Raw genomic sequence first — 21,851 nt, 5'->3', positions numbered from 1 at the left:
TTCCCCGTTTTCCGTCCCGTGGTTTCCGTTCCCATTCCCCGTTCCCTGTTCCCGTTTCCGTGTTTTCCGGTCCGCTCCCGGCCGTGAGCGCGCGCAGGGCCCGGGGCAGGGGCAGCGGCAACAGCAGCGACCGGGGGGGAGCCCCTGGGGCTGGGGAGGAACCACCTGGGGAATGAACACGGGGGGGGGGGGGGGGGAAAAATCATCGGGGAAAAATCGGGAAAAAATCGGGAAAATCCAGGGGATTCCTGGGGATTCCGAGGGAAATCTGGGAATTTTGGGGGTTTGGGGATCGAAATTCCAGGAAAAATCTGGGAATTTTGGAGGTTTTGGGGATCGAAATTGTGGAATCCGGGGGGAGCAGCTGGGGAGGAACCACCTGGGAAATGAACACGGGGGGGGGAATCATCGGAGGAAAATCGGGAAAATCCAGGATTCCTGGGGATTCCGGTGTTTTCCTGGGAATTTCGTCGTTTTTCCCAGGAATTTTTGGGGTTTTTTCCTACACAATTCCAGGATTTTTTCACCAGGAATTTTGGTTTTTTTTTTTCCTGGAAATTTTGGGGGTTTTTTCTGCAGAATTCCAGGAATTTGTCCTGGGAATTTCATTGTTTTTCCCGGGAATTTCGGAGATTTTCCTGGAAATGTTGGGTGTTTTATTCTGGAGAATTCCAGGAATTTTTCCCAGAAATTTTAGATTTTTATCTGAGGAATTTTGATTTTTTTCCCCAGATAATTCCAGCATTTTTTTCCCAGGAATTTGGGTTTTTTCTTCCTGCAGAATTCCAGGACTTTTTCCTGGAAATTTTGCAATTTTCCCAGGGAATTTCAAAGTTTTCCTTGGAATTTCAGGGTTTTGCCATTTTCCCCAGGAATTTTGGGTTTTTCCCAGAGAATTCCAGGAATTTTTGCAAGGAATTTCAGAATTTTTCACCCAGGGATTTTGGTTTTTTTTTCCTGCAGAATTCCAGGACTTTTTCCTGCCAATTTTGCCATTTTCCTTGGGAATTTCATCCTTTTTCCCAGAGAATTCCAGGAATTTTTCCCGGGAATTTTGGGGTTTTTTTTCAGGAATTTTTGCCATTTTCCCACGGAATTTCAAGGTTTTTCCTGGGATTTTCCAGGTTTTGCCATTTGGGGTTTTTTCCAGAAAACTCCAGGAATTTCCAGAAAATCCAGAATTCCTGGGGATTCTGGGGGTTTGGGGATCGAAATTCCGGGAAAAATCTGGGAATTTTGGAGGTTTTGAGGATCGAAATTGTAAAATTCCTGGGGAAATCTGGGAATTTTGGGGTGAAGATTCCCAAATTTGGGGGAAAATCTGGGCATTTTTTGGGATTAAATTTCTGGAATTCCTGAGAAAATCTGGGAATTTCATTGTTTTTCCCAGAAATTTCAGATTTTTTCTCAAGAATTTTGATTTTTTTTTTCCCCAGAGAATTTCAGGATTTTTTTCCCAAATCCCCAACTTTGCCCTCAGAATTCCCCAATTTTCCCCAGAGTTTCCCCACTTTTCCCCAACTTTGCCCCCAATTTCCCCAGGAATTTTGGGGTTTTTTCCTGGGAATTTCACTGTTTTCCCCCAGGAATTTGGGGTTTTTCTTGGAAATTTCCTCCTTTTTCCCAGAGAATTCCAGGAATTTTTCCCAAATCCCCAACTTTGCCCTCAGAATTCCCCAAATTCCCCCCAATTTTCCCCAACTTTGCCCTCAAATTTCCCCAATTTCCCCCCAATTTTCTCCAACTTTGCCCCTAAAATTCCCCACAGGAGCCGCGCCCGCACTTCCAGAACATTCCAGGGGCTTCCCCCAGCAATTTCGGGGTTTTTTTTGGGAATTTTGGGGTTTTTTGGGGAATTTTGGGGTTTTCCAAGGGAATTTCAAGGTTTTCCCTGGGATTTTCAGGGTTTTGCCATTTTCCCCAGGAATTTTGGGGTTTTTTTCCTGGGAATTTCAGGATTTTCCCCAGGAATTTTGGGCTTTTTTCCTGGAAATTTTGGGTGTTTTTTCTGCAGAATTCCAGGAATTTTTCCAGAAATTTTTGGGTTTTTCCAGGAATTTCACCCTTTTTCCCAGGAATTTTGGGGTTTTTTCCTGGAAATTTTGCCATTTTCCTCAGGAATTTCATCCTTTTCCCAGAGAATTCCAGGAATTTTTCCCAGGAATTTCAGGTTTTTTTTTTTTTTCTGCAGAATTCCAGGAATTTTTCCCAGGAATTTCAGGGTTTTTTTTTTCTGCAGAATTCCAGGAACTTTTCTGAGAGAATTTCACCATTTTTCCCAGGAATTCCAGGAATTTTTCCCAAATCCCCAACTTTGCCCCCCAAATTCCCCAATTTTCCCCAACTTTGCCCTCAATTTTCCCCAACTTTGCCCTCAGAATTCCCCAAATTCCCCCCAACTTTGCCCTCAAATTTCCCCAATTTTCCCCAACTTTGCCCTCAGATTTCCCCAATTTTTCCACAATTTTCCCACAATTTTTCCCAACTTTGCCCTCAAATTTCCCCAATTTTTCTACAATTTTCCCCAACTTTGCCCTCAGAATTCCCCAAATTTTCCCCAATTTTCCCCAACTTTGCCCTCAAATTTCCCCAACTTTGCCCAACTTTGCCCTCAAATTTCCCCAATTTTTCCAGAATTTTCCCCAACTTTGCCCTCAGAATTCCCCAAATTCCCCCCAATTTTCCCCAACTTTGCCCTCAAATTTCCCCAATTTTCTCCCAACTTTGCCCTCAAATTTCCCCAATTTTTCCCCAAATTTTCCCCAACTTTGCCCTCAAATTTCCCCAATTTTTCCCAACTTTGCCCTCAAATTTCCCCAATTTTTCCCCAAATTTTCCCCAACTTTGCCCTCAGAATTCCCCAAATTCCCCCCAACTTGGCCCTCAAATTTCCCCAATTTTTCCACAATTTTCCCCTCAGAATTCCCCAAATTCCCCCCAATTTTCCCCAACTTTGCCCTCAAATTTCCCCAATTTTTCCCCAAATTTTCTCCCAATTTTCCCCAACTTTGCCCTCAAATTTCCCCAATTTTTCCCCAATTTTCCCCAACTTTGCCCTCAGAATTCCCCACAGGAGCCGCGCCCGCAGTTCCAGAACATTCCAGGGGCTTCCCTCAGCAATTTCGGGGTTTTTTTGGGAATTTTGGGGTTTTCTTTGGAATTTCAAGGTTTTTTCCTGGGATTTTCAGGATTTCGCCATTTTCAAGGAATTTTGGGCTTTTTTCCAGGAAATTTTTGGGGTTTTTTTCCCAGAGAATTCCAGGATTTTTTCCCAGAAATTTTGGGGTTTTTCCACGAATTTCACCCTTTTTCCCAGGAATTTTGGGGTTTTCCCAGATATTTCGTGGATTTTCCCAGGAATTTGGGGTTTTTTTCCTGGAAATTTTGCCACTTTCCTCAGGAATTTCATCCTTATTCCCAGAGAATTCCAGGAATTATTCCCAGGAATTTTTTGGGCGTTTTCCCCTGGAAATTTTGGGTGTTTTTCCTGCAGAATTCCAGGAATTTTTCCTGGGAATTCTGATTTTTTTTTTCCCAGAGAATTTCACCATTTTTCCCAGGAATTTCAGGATTTTTTTCCCCAAATCCCCAACTTTGCCCTCAGAATTCCCCAATTTTTCCCCAATTTTCCCCAACTTTGCCCTCAAATTTCCCCAATTTTTCCCCAACTTTGCCCTCAAATTTCCCCAATTTTTCCCAACTTTGCCCTCAAATTTCCCCAATTTTTCCACAATTTTCCCCACTTTTCCCACTTTTGCCCTCAGAATTCCCCAATTTTCCCGAAATTCCCCCCAAATTTCCCCAAATTCCCCCCAATTTTCCCCAACTTTGCCCTCAAATTTCCCCAATTTTCCCCAACTTTGCCCTCAAATTTCCCTAATTTTTCCCCAATTTTTCCACAATTTCCCCCAACTTTGCCCTCAGAATTCCCCAATTTTTCCCCAAATTCCCCCCAATTTTTCCCCAATTTTGCCCTCAGAATTCCCCAAATTCCCCCCCATTTTTCCCCAACTTTGCCCTCAAATTTTCCCAATTTTCCCACGATTTTTCCCCAATTTTCCCCAACTTTGCCCTCAGAATTCCCCAAATTCCCCCCAACTTTGCCCTCAGATTTCCCCAATTTTTCCCCACTTTTCCCCAACTTTGCCCTCAAATTTCCCCAATTTTTCCACAAATTTTCCCCAACTTTGCCCCCCTAATTCCCCAAATTCCCCCAAATTCCCCCCAAATTTCCCCAAAATTCCCAATTTTCCCCTCCCCTCACCTTCCTGGCTCCTCAGGGGGTCCCCGTGCAGGAGCCGCGCCCGCGCTTCCAGAACGTTCCAGGGGCTTCCCTCAGCAATTTCCTCGGGATTTTCGGGAATTTCCGGAATTTTCCCGGCAATTCCGGGGTTTTCTTTGGGAATTCCGGGGTTTTCTTTGGGAATTTCGGGGTTTTTTTGGGGAATTTTGGGTGTTTTTTTGGGAATTTTGGGGTTTTTCCGGGGAATGCGGCAGCGGAGGCTGAGGAGGTTGCACTGGGAGTTACCCCTGGAGGCACCCGGGGAATTCCTCCTGGAAATGAGGAAATTTGGGAATTTTGGGGAAAATTTGGGGAAAATTGGGGATTTTGGGGGAATTTGGGGATTTTTGGGGGAAATTTGGGGGGAAATTGGGGGTTTTGGGGAGAAAATTGGGGGTTTTCGGAGGAATTTTGGGAGGGATTTAGGGGAATTTCAGAGGGATTTTAGGGGAATTTTGGGAGGAATTTTAGAGGGATTTTAGGGGGGTTTGGGAAGAATTTTGGAGGAATTTGGGAATTTAAGGGGGAATTTTAGGGGAATTTTGAGAGGAGTTTTAGGGGAATTTTGGGGGGAATTTTGTGAAGAACTTTGGGAATTTTGGAAGGAAATTTGGGAAGTTTTGGGAGGAATTTTAGGGGAATTTTAAGGGGATTTTGGGAGGAATTTCAGAGGTATTTTAGGGGAATTTTGGGAGGACTTTTGGGAAGAATTTAGGAATTTTGGGAGGAATTTCAGAGGGATTTTAGGGGAAATTTGGGAGGAATTTTGGGAAGAATTTTAGAGGAATTTAGGGAGGAATTGTTGGGAGGAATTTTAGGGGAATTTTGGGGGAATTTTGGGAGGAATTTTAGAGGGATTTTGGGAGGAATTTCAGGGGGGGGTTGGGAAGAATTTTGGGAGGAATTTGGGAATTTAGGGGGGAATTTTAGGGGGATTTTGGGAAGGACTTGGAAATTTTGGGAGGAATTTTAGGAGGAGTTTTAGGGGAATTTTGGGGGGAATTTTGGGAGGAATTTTGGAAGGAAATTTGGGAAGTATTGGGAGGAATTTTGGGAGGGATTTTAGGGGGAATTTTGGGAAGATTTTGAGGAGGAAATGTGGGGAATTTTGGGAGGAAGTTTGGAAGGAATTTTAGGGGAATTTTGGAGGGAATTTTGGGAGGAATTTGAAAAGAACTTTGGGATGAATTTTAGAGGAATTTTGGGAGGGATTTCAGAGGAATTTTAGAGGAATTTTGGGAGGAAATTAGGGAGGAATTTTAGGGGATTTTTGGGAGGAACTTGAAAAGAGCTTTGGGAGGGAAATTGGGAATTTTGGGAGGAATTTTGGCAGGACTTTGGGAAAAAATTGGGAGGAATTTGAAAAGAATTTTGGGAATAACTTTGCAATTTGGGGAGGGAAATCGGGAATTTTGGGAGGGATTTTAGGAGGAATTTTGGGAAGGACTTGGGAATTATGGGAGGAATTTTGGGAAGAACTTGGGAATTTTGGGAGGAATTTTCGGAGGAATTTCAGAGGAATTTTAGGGGGATTTTGGGAGGGATTTTAGGGGAATTTCAGAGGGATTTTAGGGGAATTTCAGAGGAATTTTAGGGGGATTTTGGGAGGGATTTTAGCGGAATTTCAGAGGAATTTTGGGAAGAATTTTAGGGGGATTTTGGGAGGGATTTTGGAAGGAAATTTGGGAAGTCTTGGGAGGAATTGAGGGGGATTTCAGAGGAATTTTAGGGGATTTTGGAAGGAATTTCAGAGGAATTTAGGAGAATTTTGGGAGGAATTTTAAGGTGATTTTGGGAGGAATTTTGGGAAGAATTTGAAAAGAACTTTGGGAATTTTGGGAGGAATTTTAGGGGGATTTTGGGAGGAATTTCAGAGGGATTGTAGGGGAATTTTAGGGGGATTTTGGGAGGAATTTTGGGAGGAATTTCAGAGGAATTTTACAGGTATTTTTGTAGGAATTTTGGGAGGAATTTGAGGGGAATTTTGGGAGGGATTTTGGGAGGAATTTTGGGAGGGATTTTAAGGTGATTTTGGGAGGAATTTCAGAGGGATTTCAGGGTAATTTTGGGAGTGATTTCAGGGGGCTTTTAGGGTAATTTTGGGAGGAAGTTCAGGGGGATTTGAGGGTAATTTTGGGAGGAATTTCAGAGGGATTTCAGGGTAATTTTGGGAGGGATTTCAGAGGGATTTGAGGGTAATTTTGGGAGTAATTTCAGGGGGATTTTAGGGGAATTTTGGGAGGAATTTCAGGGGGATTTTGGGAGTGATTTCAGGGGGATTTGAGGGCAATTTTGGGAGGAATTTCAGGGGGATTTTAGGGGAATTCGGGGAGGAATTTTAGGGGAATTTTGGGAGGAATTTTGGGAAGAACTTGGGAATTTTGGGAGGAATTTTAAGGTGATTTTGGGAGGAATTTCAGGGGAATTTCAGGGTAATTTTGTGAGTAACTTCAGGGGATTTTAGGGTAATTTTGGGAGTGATTTCAGGGGATTTCAGGGTAATTTTGGGAGGGATTTCAGGGGATTTTAGGGTAATTTTGGGAGTGATTTCAGGGGATTTGAGGGTAATTTTGGGAGGAATTTCAGGGGGATTTGAGGGGAATTTTGGGAGTGATTTCAGGGGCTTTTAGGGTAATTTTGGGAGGAATTTTAGGGTAATTTTAGGGTAATTTTGGGAGTAACTTCAGGGGAATTTTAGGGTAATTTTGGGAGTGATTTCAGGGGATTTTAGGGTAATTTTGGGAGGGATTTTGGGGGGATTTTAGAGGAATTTTAGGGGAATTTTGGGAGGAATTTCAGGGGGATTTTAGGGGAATTTGGGGAGGAATTTTAGGGGAATTTTGGGAGGAATTTTAAGGTGATTTTGGGAGTAACTTCAGGGGAATTTCAGGGTAATTTTGTGAGTAACTTCAGGGGATTTTAGGGTAATTTTGGGAGTGATTTCAGGGGGCTTTTAGGGTAATTTTGGGAGGAATTTTAGGGTAATTTTAGGATAATTTTGGGAGTAATTTCAGGGGGCTTTTAGGGGAATTTGGGGAGGAATTTTAGGGGAATTTTGGGAGGAATTTTGGGAAGAACTTGGGAATTTTGGGAGGGATTTTGGGAGGGATTTTAGGGGAATTTTGGGAGGGATTTCAGAGGGATTTTAGGGGAATTTGGGGAGGAATTTCAGAGGCATTTTAGAGGGATTTTGGGAGGAATTTTGGGAAGGACTTGGGAATTTGGGGAGGAATTTTAAGGTAATTTTGGGAGGAATTTCAGGGGGATTTTAGGGCAAATTTGGGAGGAATTTTAGGGGGATTTTAGAGGAATTTCAGGGGGATTTTGGGAGGAATTTTGGGAGGAATTTCAGAGGAATTTTACGGGTATTTTTGTAGGAATTTTGGGAGGAATTTCAGGGGGATTTTGGGAGGATTTTTAAGGTGATTTTGGCAGGAATTTCAGGGGCTTTTAGGGTAATTTTGGGAGGAATTTCAGGGAATTTTAGGGTAATTTTGGGAGTGATTTCAGGGGGATTTGAGGGTAATTTTGGGAGTAACTTCAGGGGATTTTAGGGTAATTTTGGGAGGAATTTCAGAGGAATTTTACGGGTATTTTTGTAGGAATTTTGGGAGGGATTTTAGGGTAATTTTGGGAGGAATTTCAGGGGGATTTTAGAGGAATTTTGGGAGGAATTTTAAGGTAATTTTGGGAGTAATTTCAGGGGTATTTGAGGGGAATTTTGGGAGGGATTTCAGGGGGATTTGAGGGGAATTTTGGGAGGAATTTCAGGGGAATTTTGGGAGGAATTTTGGGAGGAAATTTGGGAAGTATTGGGAGGAATTTAGGGGGGATTTGGGGAGGGATTTTAGGGGGATTTTGGGAGGAATTTTAAGGTAATTTTGGGAAGGATTTCTGAGGAATTTTAGGGGGATTTTGGGAGGAATTTCAGAGGGATTGTAGGGGAATTTTAGGGGGATTTTGGGAGGAATTTCAGAGGGATTGTAGGGGAATTTTAGGGGGATTTTGGGAGGGATTTTAAGGTGATTTTGGGAGTAATTTCAGGGGGATTTGAGGAATTTTGGGAGGAATTTTGGGAGGGATTTTAAGGTGATTTTGGGAGGAATTTCAGGGGCATTTGAGGGTAATTTTGGGAGTAAATTCAGGGGGATTTCAGGGTAATTTTGGGAGTAATTTCAGGGGGATTTGAGGGTAATTTTGGGAGTGATTTCAGGGGGATTTCAGGGTAATTTTGGGAGGAATTTTAGGGTAATTTTAGGGTAATTTTGGGAGGAATTTCAGGGGGATTTGAGGAATTTTGGGGGGAATTTTGGGAGGGATTTTAAGGTGATTTTGGCAGGAATTTCAGGGGGATTTGAGGGTAATTTTGGGAGGAATTTCAGGGGGATTTGAGGGTAATTTTGTGAGTAATTTCAGGGGAATTTGAGGGTAATTTTGGGAGTAACTTCAGGGGAATTTCAGGGTAATTTTGTGAGTAATTTCAGGGGGATTTCAGGGTAATTTTGGGAGTAATTTCAGGGGATTTTAGGGTAATTTTGGGAGTGATTTCAGGGGGATTTTAGGGTAATTTTGGGAGTAATTTCAGCGGGATTTCAGGGGGATTTTGGGAGGAATTTCAGGGGATTTTAGGGTAATTTTAGGGTGATTTTGGGAGTAATTTCAGGGAGATTTTAGGGTAATTTTGGGAGTAACTTCAGGGGATTTTAGGGTAATTTTGGGAGGAATTTCAGGGGGATTTTAAGGTAATTTTGGGAGTAACTTCAGGGGATTTTAGGGTAATTTTGGGAGGTATCTCAGGGGGATTTGAGGAATTTTGGGGGGAATTTTGGGAGGGATTTTAAGGTGATTTTGGGAGGAATTTCAGGGGGATTTGAGGGTAATTTTGGGAGGAATTTCAGGGGGATTTGAGGGTAATTTTGGGAGGAATTTCAGGGGAATTTGAGGGTAATTTTGGGAGGAATTTTAGGGTAATTTTAGGGTAATTTTGGGAGTGATTTCAGGGGAATTTGAGGGTAATTTTGGGAGTAACTTCAGGGGCTTTTAGGGTAATTTTGGGAGGAATTTCAGAGGGATTTCAGGGTAATTTTGGGAGTGATTTCAGGGGAATTTCAGGGTAATTTTGGGAGTAACTTCAGGGGATTTTAGGGTAATTTTGGGAGTGATTTCAGAGGGATTTCAGGGTAATTTTGGGAGTGATTTCAGGGGATTTTAGGGTAATTTTGGGAGGAAGTTCAGAGGGATTTGAGGGTAATTTTGGGAGTGATTTCAGGGGCTTTTAGGGTAATTTTGGGAGGAATTTTAGGGTAATTTTAGGGTAATTTTGGGAGTAATTTCAGCGGGATTTCAGGGGGATTTTGGGAGTAACTTCAGGGGATTTTAGGGTAATTTTAGGGTAATTTTGGGAGTAATTTCAGGGTAATTTTGGGAGGAATTTCAGGGTAATTTTGTGAGTAATTTCAGGCGCTTTTAGGGTAATTTTGGAGCTGTTTGTGGCTGCCCACCTGGCCGGCCCTGAGCTGCTGCCTGCTGGCCACGAAGGCGCTGAGGGCGCGGCCGAGGCTGCGCAGGAACTCCCGGGGGCGGCCGGGCAGGAACTGCTGGGCCAGGCCCTGCAGGGGGACGGAGGGGGGGATGCAGTGACGGCCCAGCCGCAGCCCCTGGAGGGATTCCCGGCATTCCTGGGATTCCCTGGATCCTTGGGATGGATCCTGGCATTCCCTGGATGCCTGGGATGGATCCTGGAGCAGCTCCAGGTGGAAGGAGTCCAGCAGGGCGCCCTGGCAGGCCGTGTGCAGGGAGAAGGAGAGGCCGCGGCGGGAGAGCTGCGCACAGCAGAGACCTGAGGGAGCACAGGGGGGAGAGGATGAGCTGGGGATTGGCTGGAAATGATCCCAGAATGATCCCAGAATGAGCTGGGAATTGTCCCCAAATGATCCCAAAATTGTCCTGGAATGATCCCAGAATGATCCCAAACTGATCTGGGAATTGTCTTAAAATGACCCAAAAATGATCTGGGAATTGTCCCCAAATGATCCCAGAATGGTGTGGGAATTGTCTGAAAATGATCCCAGAATGGTCTGGGAATGGTCTGGGAATTGTCCCCAAATGATCCCAAAATTGTCCTGGAATGATCCCAGAATGATCCCGGAATTGTCCCCAAATGATCCCAGAATGATCTGGGAATGAGTGGAAAATGATCCCAAAGTGATCCCAGAATGGTCTGGGAATCGTCTCCAAATGATCCCAAAATGATATGAGAATGAGTGCAAAATGATCCCAAAATTGTCCCAAAATGATCCCAGAATTGTCTGAAAATGATCCCAGAATGGTCTGGGAATGAGTGGAAAATGATCCCAAAATGATCCGGGAAATTATCTTAAAATTATCCCAAAGTGATCCGGGAATCGTCCTAAAATGATCCCAGAATGGTCTGGGAATTGTCCCTAAATGATCCCAGAATGGTCTGGGAATGAGTGGAAAATGATCCCAGAATGATCTGGGAATTGTCTTAAAATGATCCCAAAATTATCCCAAAATGATCCGGGAATTGTCCCCAAATGATCCCAAAATTGTCCTGGAATTATCCCAAAATGATCCCAGAATGATCTGGGAATTGTCTGAAAATGATCCCAGAATGATCCCAAACTGATCTGGGAATTGTCTTAAAATGACCCAAAAATGGTCTGGAAATTGTCTTAAAATGACCCAAAAATGATCTGGGAATTGTCCCCAAATGATTCCAGAATGGTCTGGGAATCGTCTCCACATGATCCCAAGTTTATCTGGGAATTGTCCCCAAATGATCCCAAAATGATCCCAAAATGATCTGGGAATCGTCTCCAAATGATCCCAAAATGATCCCAGAATGGTCTGGGAATTGTCCCCAAATGATCCCAAAATGATCCCAAAATGATCCCAAACTGATCTGGGAATTGTCTTAAAATGACCCAAAAATGGTCTGGGAATTGTCTCCACATGACCCCAGAATGGTCTGGGAATGAGTGGAAAATGATCCCAAAATGATCCCAGAATGGCCTGGGAATTTTCTGAAAATGATCCCAAAATTGTCCTGGAATTGTCCCCGAATGGTCCCAGAATGATCTGGGAATTGTCTCCAAATGACCCCAAAATGGTCTGGGGATTGTCCCCAAATGATCCCAGAATGATCCCAAAATGATCCGGGAATTGTCTGAAAATGATCCCAATGGTGTCTGGGAATTGTCTTGAAATGATCCCAGAATTGTCCCAAAATGACCCCAGAATGATCTGGGAATGATCTGGGAATTGTCTGAAAATGATCCCAGAATGATCTGGGAATCGTCTCCACATGATCCCAAAATGATGTGAGAATGAGTGCAAAATGATCCCAAAATTGTCCCAAAATGGTCTGGGAATTGTCTGAAAATGATCCCAGAATGGTCTGGGAATGAGTGGAAAATGATCCCAAAATGATCCGGGAAATTATCTTAAAATTATCCCAAAGTGATCCGGGAATCGTCCTAAAATGATCCCAGAATGGTCTGGGAATTGTCCCTAAATGATCCCAGAATGGTCTGGGAATTGTCTTAAAATGATCCCAAAATTATCCCAAAATGATCCGGGAATTGTCCCCAAATGATCCCAAAATTGTCCTGGAATTATCCCAAAATGATCCCAGAATGGTCTGGGAATTGTCTGAAAATGATCCCAAAATGATCCCAGAATGGTCTGGGAATTGTCCCCAAATGATCCCAAAATTGTCCCGGAATTATCCCAAAATGATCCCAAACTGATCTGGGAATTGTCTTAAAATGACCCAAAAATGGTCTGGGAATTGTCCCCAAATGATCCCAGAATGGTCTGGGAATTGTCTTAAAATGATCCCAAAATGACCCCAAAATGATCTAAGAATGAGTGGAAAATGATCCCAGAATGATCTGGGAAGTGTCTCCACATGATCCCAGAATGATCTGGGAATGAGTGGAAAATAATCCCAAAATTATCCCAAAATGATCTGGGAATTGTCCCCAAATGATCCCAGAATGATCCCAGAATGGTCTGGGAATGAGTGGAAAATGATCCCAAAATTGTCCAGGAATCGTCCCCAAATGATCCCAGAATGATCTGGGAATTGTCTTAAAATGACCCAAAAATGATCTGGGAATTGTCCCCAAATTATCCCAGAATTGTCTGAAAATTATCCCAAAATGATCCCAGAATGGTCTGGGAATTGTCCCCAAATGATCCCAAACTGATCTGGGAATTGTCTTAAAATGACCCAAAAATGGTCTGGGAATTGTCCTCAAATGATCCCAAAATGATCCAAGAATGATCCCAGAATTCTCTTAAAATGATCCCAAAATGATCTGGGAATCGTCTCCAAATGATCCCAGAATGGTCTGGGAATGAGTGGAAAATTATCCCAAAATGATCCCAGAATGGTCTGGGAATTTTCTGAAAATGATCCCAAAATTGTCCCGGAATTATCCCAAAACTATCCCAGAATGATCTGGGAATTGTCTGAAAATGATCCCAGAATGATCCCAAAATGGTCTGGGAATTGTCTCCATATGACACCAGAATGATCTGGGAATTGTCCCCATATGACCCCGAAATGAGCTGGGAATCGTCTCCAAATGATCCCAAAATTATCTGGGAATTGTCTGAAAATGATCCCAAAATTATCCCAAAATTGTGTCTGGGAATTGTCTGAAAATGATCCCAAAATTGTCCTGGAATTATCCCAAAATGATCCCAGAATGGTCGGGAATTGTCCCCAAATGATCCCAAAATGATCCCAAAATGATCTGGGAATTGTCCCCAAATGATCCCAAAATGATCCCAGAATGGTCTGGGAATCGTCCCCAAATGATCCCAAAATTGTCCTGGAATTATCCCAAAATGATCCCAGAATGATCCCAAACTGATCTGGGAATTGTCTTAAAATGACCCAAAAATGGTCTGGGAATTGTCCTCAAATGATCCCAAAATGATCCAAGAATGATCCCAGAATTCTCTTAAAATGATCCCAAAATGATCTGGGAATCGTCTCCAAATGATCCCAATGGTGCCCGGGAATTGTCTGAAAATGATCCCAAAATTGTCCCAGAATGGTCTGGGAATTGTCCCCACAGGATCCCAAAATGATCCTGGAATTGTCTGAAAATGTTCCCAAAATGATCCCAAAATGATCCAAGAATCATCTCCAGATAGATCCCAGAATGATCTGGGAATTGTCTTAAAAGGATCCCAAAATGATCCTGGAATTATCCCAAAATTATCCGGGAATCGTCTTGAAATGATCCCAATGGTGTCTGGGAATTGTCTGAAAATGATCCCAAAATGATCCCAGAATGGTCTGGGAATTGTCTGAAAATGATCCCAAAATTGTCCCAAAATGATCTGGGAATTGTCTGAAAATGATCCCAAAATTGTCCTGGAATTATCCCAAAATGATCTGGGAATTGTCCCCAAATTATCCCAAAATGATCTGGGAATTGTCCCCAAATGATCCCAAAATGATCTGGGAATTGTCCCCAAATGATCCCAAAATTGTCCCGGAATTATCCCAAAATGATCCCAGAATGATCTGGGAATTGTCTTAAAATTATCCCAGAATGATCCCAAACTGATCTGGGAATTGTCTTAAAATGACCCAAAAATGGTCTGGGAATTGTCTCCACATGACCCCAGAATGGTCTGGGAATGAGTGGAAAATGATCCCAAAGGATCCCAGAATGGTCTGGGAATTGTCTGAAAATGATCCCAAAATGATCCCAGAATGGTCTGGGAATTGTCTGAAAATGATCCCAAAATTATCCCAAAATGATCTGGGAATTGTCTGAAAATGATCCCAAAATTATCCCAAAATGATCTGGGAATGAGCGGAAAATGATCCCAGAATGGTCCGGGAATTGTCTGAAAATGACCCCAGAATTGTCCCAAAATGATCTGAGAAATGATCCCAAAATGATCTGGGGATTGTCCCCAAATGATCCCAGAATGGTCTGGGAATTGTCTGAAAATGATCCCAAAATTGTCCTGGAATTATCCCCAAATGATCCCAGAAAGGTCTGGGAATTGTCCCCAAATGATCCCAAAATGATCTGAGAATGAGTGGAAAATGATCCCAGAATGATCCGGGAATTGTCCCCACATGATCCCAATGGTGTCTGGGAATTGTCTGAAATGATCCCAAAATGATCCGGGAATCATCTCCAAATGATCCCAATGGTGTCTGGGAATTGTCTTAAAATGATCCCAAAATTGTCCCAGAATGATCCCAAAATGATCTGGGAATTGTCCCCAAATGATCTGGGAATTGTCTCCACACGATCCCAAGTTTATCTGGGAATTGTCTTAAAATTACCCCAGAATTTTCCCAAAAATGATCCCAAAGTGATCCCAAAATGATCTGGGAATCGTCTTAAAATGATCCCAAAATTGTCCCGGAATTATCCCAAAATTATCCAGGAATCATCTCCAAAATGATCCCAGAATGATCTGGGAATTGTCTGAAAATGATCCCAGAATTGTCCTGGAATTATCCCAAAATGATCCTGGAATCCTCTTGAAATGACCCCAAAATGATCCAGGAATTGTCTCCACATGACCCCAAAATGGTCTGGGAATTGTCCCCAAATGATCCCAAAATGATCCCAGAATGGTGTCTGGGAATCATCCCCAAAGGAACCCAGAATGATCTGAGAATGAGTGGGAAATGTTCCCAGAATGATCCCAGAATTGTCTTAAAATGATCCCAGAATGATCTGGGAATCGTCTCCACATGATCCCAGAATGGTCTGGGAATTGTCTCCAAATGATCCCAAAATGATCCGGGAATGAGTGGAAAATGATCCCAAAATTGTCCGGGAATTGCCCCCAAATGACCCCAGAATGATCTGGGAATTGTCTCCACATGACCCCAAAATGATCTGAGAATGAGTGGAAAATGATCCCAGGATGATCCCAAACTGATCTGGGAATTGTCCCCAAATGATCCCAAAGGATCCCAGAATGGTCTGGGAATGAGTGGAAAATGATCCCAAAATTATCCCAAAATGATCCTGGAATTATCCCAAAATGACCCCAAAATGATCTGAGAATTGTCCCCAAATGACCCCAAAATGGTCTGAGAATGAGTGGAAAATGATCCCAAAATGATCCGGGAATTGTCCCCAGATGATCCCAAAATGATCCCAGAATGGTCTGGGAATTGTCCCCAAAGGATCCCAATGGTGTCTGGGAATTGTCTTGAAATGATCCCAGAATTGTCCCAAAATTATCTGGGAATGATCCCAAAATGATCCTGGAATTATCCCAAAATTGTCCTGGAATTATCCCAAAATGATCCGGGAATCGTCTCCAAATGATCCCAAAATTATCTGGGAATTGTCTGAAAATGATCCCAAAATAGTCCTGGAATTATCCCAGAATGATCTGGGAATTGTCCCCAAAGGATCCCAAAATGATCCAGGAATTGTCTGAAAATGATCCCAGAATGATCCAGGAAAGAGTAGAAAATGATCCCAAAATGATCTGGGAATTGTCTGAAAATGATCCCAAAATTATCCCGGAATTATCCCAAAATTATCTGGGAATTGTCCCCAAATGATCCCAGAATGATCTGGGAATCGTCTCCACATGATCCCAGGGAATTGTCTGAAAATGATCCCAAAATTGTCCTGGAATTGTCCCAAAATGATCCCAGAATGGTCTGGGAATTGTCTGAAAATGATCCCAAAATGATCCCAAAATGATCCCAAAATGATCCCAAAATGATCTGGGAATGAGTGGAAAATGATCCCAAGGTTGCCTGGGAATTGTCTTGAAATGATCCCAGAATGATCCGGGAATTATCTGGGAATTGTCCCAAAATGATTCAGGAATCCTCTCCAAATGACCCCAAAGTTATCTGGGAATTGCAGAAAATGATCCCAAAATTGTCCCAAAATGATCCCAAAATGACCCAGGAATCCTCTTCAAATGATCCCAACATTTCTGGGAATGAGCAGAAAATGATCCCAGAATTGTCCAGGAATTGTCCTGGAATTATCCCAAAATTATCTGGGAATGAGCTCAGAATAATCCTGGAATTACCCCTAAAAAAAATTCCCAATTGCCCATAAAATTCCTTGGGAATTCCCACTCTTTTCTCAAAAATTCCCAATTTTCCTGAAGAATTCTGGCTCTTTCCCCAAAAATTCCCCATTTTCCATTAAATATTCCCCATTTTCACTCAAAAATTCCCAATTTTCCTCAAAACTTTCCCAATTTTCCCCACAGAATTCCAGATTTTTGTCCCAAAAAATTCCCATTTTCCCCCAAAAATTCCCAATTTTCCATAAATATTCCCAATTTTCCCAAAGAATTCTGGCTCTTTCCCCCCCCAAAAAAATTCCCAATTTTCCCCCCAAAATTCCCAATTTTCCATTAAAAACCCCCATTTTTACCCAAAATTTCCCCATTTTCGCACAAAACTTCCCAATTTTCCCCAAAATTCCCGATTTTCCATAAAAATTCCCCATTTTCGCCCAAAAATTCCCCAATTTTCCCCCAAAATTCCCCATTTTCCATCAAAATTCCCCATTTTTCCCCCAGAAAATTCCCAATTTCCCCCAAAAAATTCCCAATTTTCCATTAAAACTCCCCATTTTCCCCCAAAAATTCCCAATTTTCTCCCAGAAAATGTCCCCTTTTTCCATCAAAATCCCCCATTTTCCCTAAAAAATTCCCCATTTTTGCCCAAAACTTCCCAATTTCCCCAAGAAAATTCCCCATTTTCCATCAAAATTCCCGATTTCCCATCCAAATTCCCAATTTCCCCCAGAAAATTCCCCATTTTTGCCCAAAAATTCCCCATTTTCCATAAAATTTCCCAATTTTCCCAAAGAATTCTGGCTCTTTCACCCCCCCAAAAAAATTCCAATTTTCCCCCCAAAAATTCCCCATTTTCCATAAAGATTCCCCATTTTCCCCTAAAAAATTCCCCATTTTCACCCAAAAATTCCCAATTTCCCCACAGAATTCCAGCTTTTTATCCCAAAATTCCCCATTTTCCATTAAATATTCCCTATTTTCCCCAAAGAATTCCAGTTTTCTGTTCCAAAATATTCAAATTTTCCATAAAAATTCCCATTTTCCCCCAAATAATTCCCCATTTTCCCCTAAAAAATTCCCCATTTTCGCCCAAAACTTCCCAATTTCCCCCAGAAAATTCCCCATTTTCCATCAAAATTCCCGATTTCCCATCCAAATTCCCAATTTTCACCCAAAAATTTCCAATTTTCCCCAAAGAATTCCAGCTTTTTATTCCAAAAAGTTCCCAATTTTTCCCCCAAAATTCCCAATTTTCCCAAAGAATTCTGGCTCTTCGCCCCAAAAATTCCCCATTTTCCATCAAAATTCCCAATTTCCCCACGCAATTCCAGCTTTTTGTCCCAAACAATTCTGGCCCTTTCCTCCAAAAATTCCCAATTTTTCCCCAGAAATTTCCCAATTTTCCCCCCAAAAATTCCCAATTTTCCATAAAATTCCCAATTTTTCATAAAATTCTCAATTTTCCGCACAGAATTCCGGCTCTTTCCTCATAAAATTCCCAATTTTCCCCAGAAACTCTCCATTTTTGCCCAAAAATTCCCAATTTTCCCCCCAAAATTCCCAATTTTCCCCTAAAAATTCCCCATTTTCCATTCAATATTCCCCATTTTCCCAAAGAATTCCAGCTCTTTCCCCCAAAAATTCTCCATTTTTGCCCAAAAAATCCCAATTTCCCCACAGAATTGCAGCTTTTTGTCCTAAAAACTCCCTATTTTCCATAAAACATGCCCATTTTTGCCCAAAAATTCCCAAATTTCCCCCCAAAATTCCCAATTTTCCCCAAAAATTCCAGCTTTTCGTCCATAGAATTCTGGCTCTTTCCCCAAAAAATTCCCCATTTTCCCCCAAAAAATTCCCCATTTTCCATAAAATTTCCCAATTTTCCCAAAGAATTCTGGCTCTTCTCCCCAAGAAATTCCCCATTTTCCATCAAAATTCCCCATTTTCCATCAAAATTCCCCAATTTTCCCGCAAAAATTCCCAATTTTCCATTAAATATTCCCCATTTTTGCCCCAAAAAATTCCCATTTTCCCCCAAAAAATCCCCCATTTTCCATAAAAATTCCCAATTCCACCCAAAACTTCCCAATTTCCCCCAGAAAATTCCCCATTTTTGCCCAAAAATTCCCCATTTTCCATTAAATATCCCCATTTTCCCCCCAAAATTCCCCTTTTTCCATAAAAAATCCCCCATTTTCACCCAAAAATTCCCAATTTCCCCCAGAAAATTCCCCATTTTCACCCAAAAGTTCCCAAAATTCCCTCAAGAATTCCAAATTTTCCATTAAAATTCCCAATTTTCCATGAAAAATTCCCAATTTTCCATGAAAAATTCCCCATTTTCCCCTAAAAAATTCCCCCATTTTTGCCCAAAACCTCCCAATTTCCCCAAGAAAATTCCCCATTTTCCATCAAAATTCCCATTTTCTATCAAAAATTCCCAATTTTCCATAAAAATTCCCCTTTTCCCATAAAAAATTCCCCCATTTTCACCCAAAAATTCCCAATTTTCCCCCCAAAATTCCCAATTTCCCCCAGAAAATTCCCCATTTTTGCCCAAAAATTCCCAATTTTCCATAAAAATTCCCAATTTTCCTAAAGAATTCCGGCTCTTTCCCCAAAAATTCCCATTTTTCATTAAATATTCCCCATTTTCCCCTCAAGAATTCCCAATTTTCCATTAAAATTCCCCTTTTTCCATAAAAAATCCCCCATTTTCCCCCAAAAATTCCCAATTTCCCCTAGAAAATTCCCCATTTTCCATCCAAATTCCCATTTCCCCCCAAAAATTCCCAATTTCCCCCAGAAAATTCCCCATTTTTGCCCAAAAATTCCCCATTTTCCATTAAATATTCCCAATTTTCCCAAAAAAATTCCCCATTTTCACCCAAAAGTTCCCAAAATTCCCTCAAGAATTCCCAATTTTCCATCAAAATTCCCATTTCCACCCAAAACTTCCCAATTTCCCCCAGAAAATTCCCATTTTTCCCCCCAAAAATTCCCCTTTTTCCATAAAAAATCCCCCATTTTCCCACAAAATTCTCCATTTTCGCCCAAAACTTCCCAATTTCCCCCAGAAAATTCCCCATTTTCCATCCAAATTCCTGATTTCCCCCCAAAAATTCCCAATTTTCCATTAAAACTCCCCATTTTCACCCAAAAATTCCCCAATTTCCCCAAGATAATTCCCCATTTTCCATCAAAATTCCCAATTTTCCCCCCAAAAATTCCCCTTTTTCCATAAAAACTCCCCCATTTTCCCCTAAAAAATTCCCCATTTTCGCCCAAAACTTCCCAATTTCCCCCAAAAAATTCCCAATTTTCCCCAAATTTCCCCATTTTTGCCCAAAAATTCCAAATTTCCCCCACAGAATTCCAGCTTTTTATCCCAAAATTCCCCATTTTCCATTAAATATTCCCCATTTTCCCCAAAGAATTCCAGCTTTTTTCCCAAAAAATTCCCCATTTTTGCCAAAGAATTCCAGCTTTCTGTCCCAAAATATTCCAAATTTTCCATTAAAATTCCCAATTTTCCATTAAAATTCCCAATTTCCCATCCAAATTCCCGATTTCCCATGAAATATTCCCAATTTCCCATGAAATATTCCCGATTTCCCATGAAAATTCCCAATTTTCCCTGGCATTCCGGTACCTGTGAGAGGGAGGAGCCCCCGCAGCTGCTGCAGCTCCCGCAGGCGCCAGCGCAGAACGGCCCCGGCACCGCTGGGGATCCCGGGCGAGCCCTGGGACTGGGAATATTGGGGGAAAAATCACAGAAAATTGGGAAAAATCCTGGGAATTTGGGGGAAAAATCCCTGGGAATTTGGGGGAAAAATCCTGGGGAATTCGGGGAAAAATCCTGGGGAATTTGGGGAAAAATCCTGGGGAATGTTGGGGGGAAATCCTGGGGAATTTGGGGAAAAATCCTGGGGAATTTGGGGGAAAAATCCTGGGGATTTGGAGAAAAATCCTGGGGAATTTCGGGGGGTAAATCCTGGGGAATTTGGGGAAAAATCCTGGGGAATGTTGGGGGGAAATCCTGGGGAATTTGGGGAAAAATCCTGGGGAATTTGGGGGGAAAAATCCTGGGGAATTTGGGAATATTGAGGAAAATTTCTCGGGAATTTTGGGAAAAAACTCTCAAAAATCCTTGGGAATTTGGGGGAAATCCTGGGGAATTTGGGGAAAAATCCTGGGAATTTGGGAAAAAACTTCGGGAATTTGGGGGAAAAATCCTGGGGAATGTTGGGGGAAAAATCCTGGGGAAATTGGGGAATATTGAGGAAAATTTCTCGGGAATTTTGGGAAAAAACTCTCAAAAATCCTTGGGAATTTGGAGGAAAAATCCTGGGGAATTTGGGGAAAAAATCCTGGGAATTTGGGGAAAATTATGGAAAAAAAAAACTCAAGAATTTTAGGGGGAAAAAAAGTGAATTTTGGGGAAAAAATCCTCAGAAAATTTCTGGGGAATTTTGAGAAAAACCCTCAGGATTTTTAGGAAAATTCCTGCAGAATTTTTAGGAAAAATCCTTGGGAATTTGGGGAAAAATCCTGGGAATTTGGGGAAAAAATCCTGGGGAATTTGGGGGAAAAAATCCTGGGGAATTTGGGGGGAAAATCCTTGGGAATTTGGAGAAAATCCTGGGAATTTGGGGAAAAAATCCTTGGGAATTTGGGGAAAAATCCTGGGGAATTTGGAGAAAAATCCTGGGAGTTTGGGAAAAAATCCTGGGGAATTTGGGGGAAAAATCCTTGGAATTTGGGGGAAAAACTTCGGGAATTTGGGGGAAAAATCCTGGGGAATTTGGGGAAAAATCCTGGGGAAATTGGAGAAAAATATCCCTGGGAATGTTGGGGAAAATCCTGGGGAATTTGGGGAAAAATCCTGGGGAATTTGGAGAAAAATCCTGGGAATTTGGGGGAAAAAATCCTGGGGAATTTGGGGAAAAACTTCGGGAATTTGGGGAAAAAATCCTGGGGAATTTGGGGAAAAATCCTGGGGAATTTGGGGGGAAAATCCTGGGAATATTTGGGAAAAAATCCTGGGGATTTGGGGAAAAAATCCTGGGAATATTTGGGAAAAAATCCTGGGAATTTGGGGGGAAAAATCCTGGGGAATTTGGGAAAAAACTTCGGGAATTTGGGGAAAAAATCCTGGGGAAATTGGGGAAAAAAAAATCACAAATTCTGGGGAAAAATCCTGGGAATTTGGGGGAAAAATCCTGGGGAATTTGGGGGAAAATCCTGGGGAATTTGGGGAAAAAATTCTTGGGAATTTGGGGAAAAACTTCGGGAATTTGGGGGAAAAATCGTCAGAAAATTTGGGTAAAAATCCTTGGGAATTTGGGAAAAAATCCTTGGGAAATTGGGGGGAAAATCCTGGGGAATTTGGGGAAAAATCCTGGGGAATCTGGGGGAAAAATCCCTGGGAATTTGGGGAAAAAATCCTGGGGAATTTGGGGGAAAATCCTGGGGAATTTGGGGAAAATCC

The 21,851-nt window shown here is 42.0% G+C and overlaps 1 protein-coding gene across 1 annotated transcript; it reads right to left on the bottom strand.

Annotated features, from left to right (window-relative positions):
* Positions 1–4,106: 4,106 nt before the first annotated feature.
* LOC143693273 (uncharacterized) lies at positions 4,107–20,109 on the bottom strand (the record flags this gene model as incomplete). The annotated part of the gene is made up of 3 exons (XM_077173268.1): positions 4,107–4,554; positions 9,784–10,121; positions 20,013–20,109. Coding segments are annotated over 3 exons (883 nt in total), but the record flags the coding sequence as incomplete, so codon positions are not given.
* Positions 20,110–21,851: the final 1,742 nt, after the last annotated feature.

Source organism: Agelaius phoeniceus, unplaced genomic scaffold, assembly GCF_051311805.1.
Source record: "Agelaius phoeniceus isolate bAgePho1 unplaced genomic scaffold, bAgePho1.hap1 Scaffold_498, whole genome shotgun sequence".
Taxonomy (NCBI): Eukaryota; Metazoa; Chordata; class Aves; order Passeriformes; family Icteridae; genus Agelaius; species Agelaius phoeniceus.
This window is presented reverse-complemented; position numbering and strand designations above follow the sequence as displayed.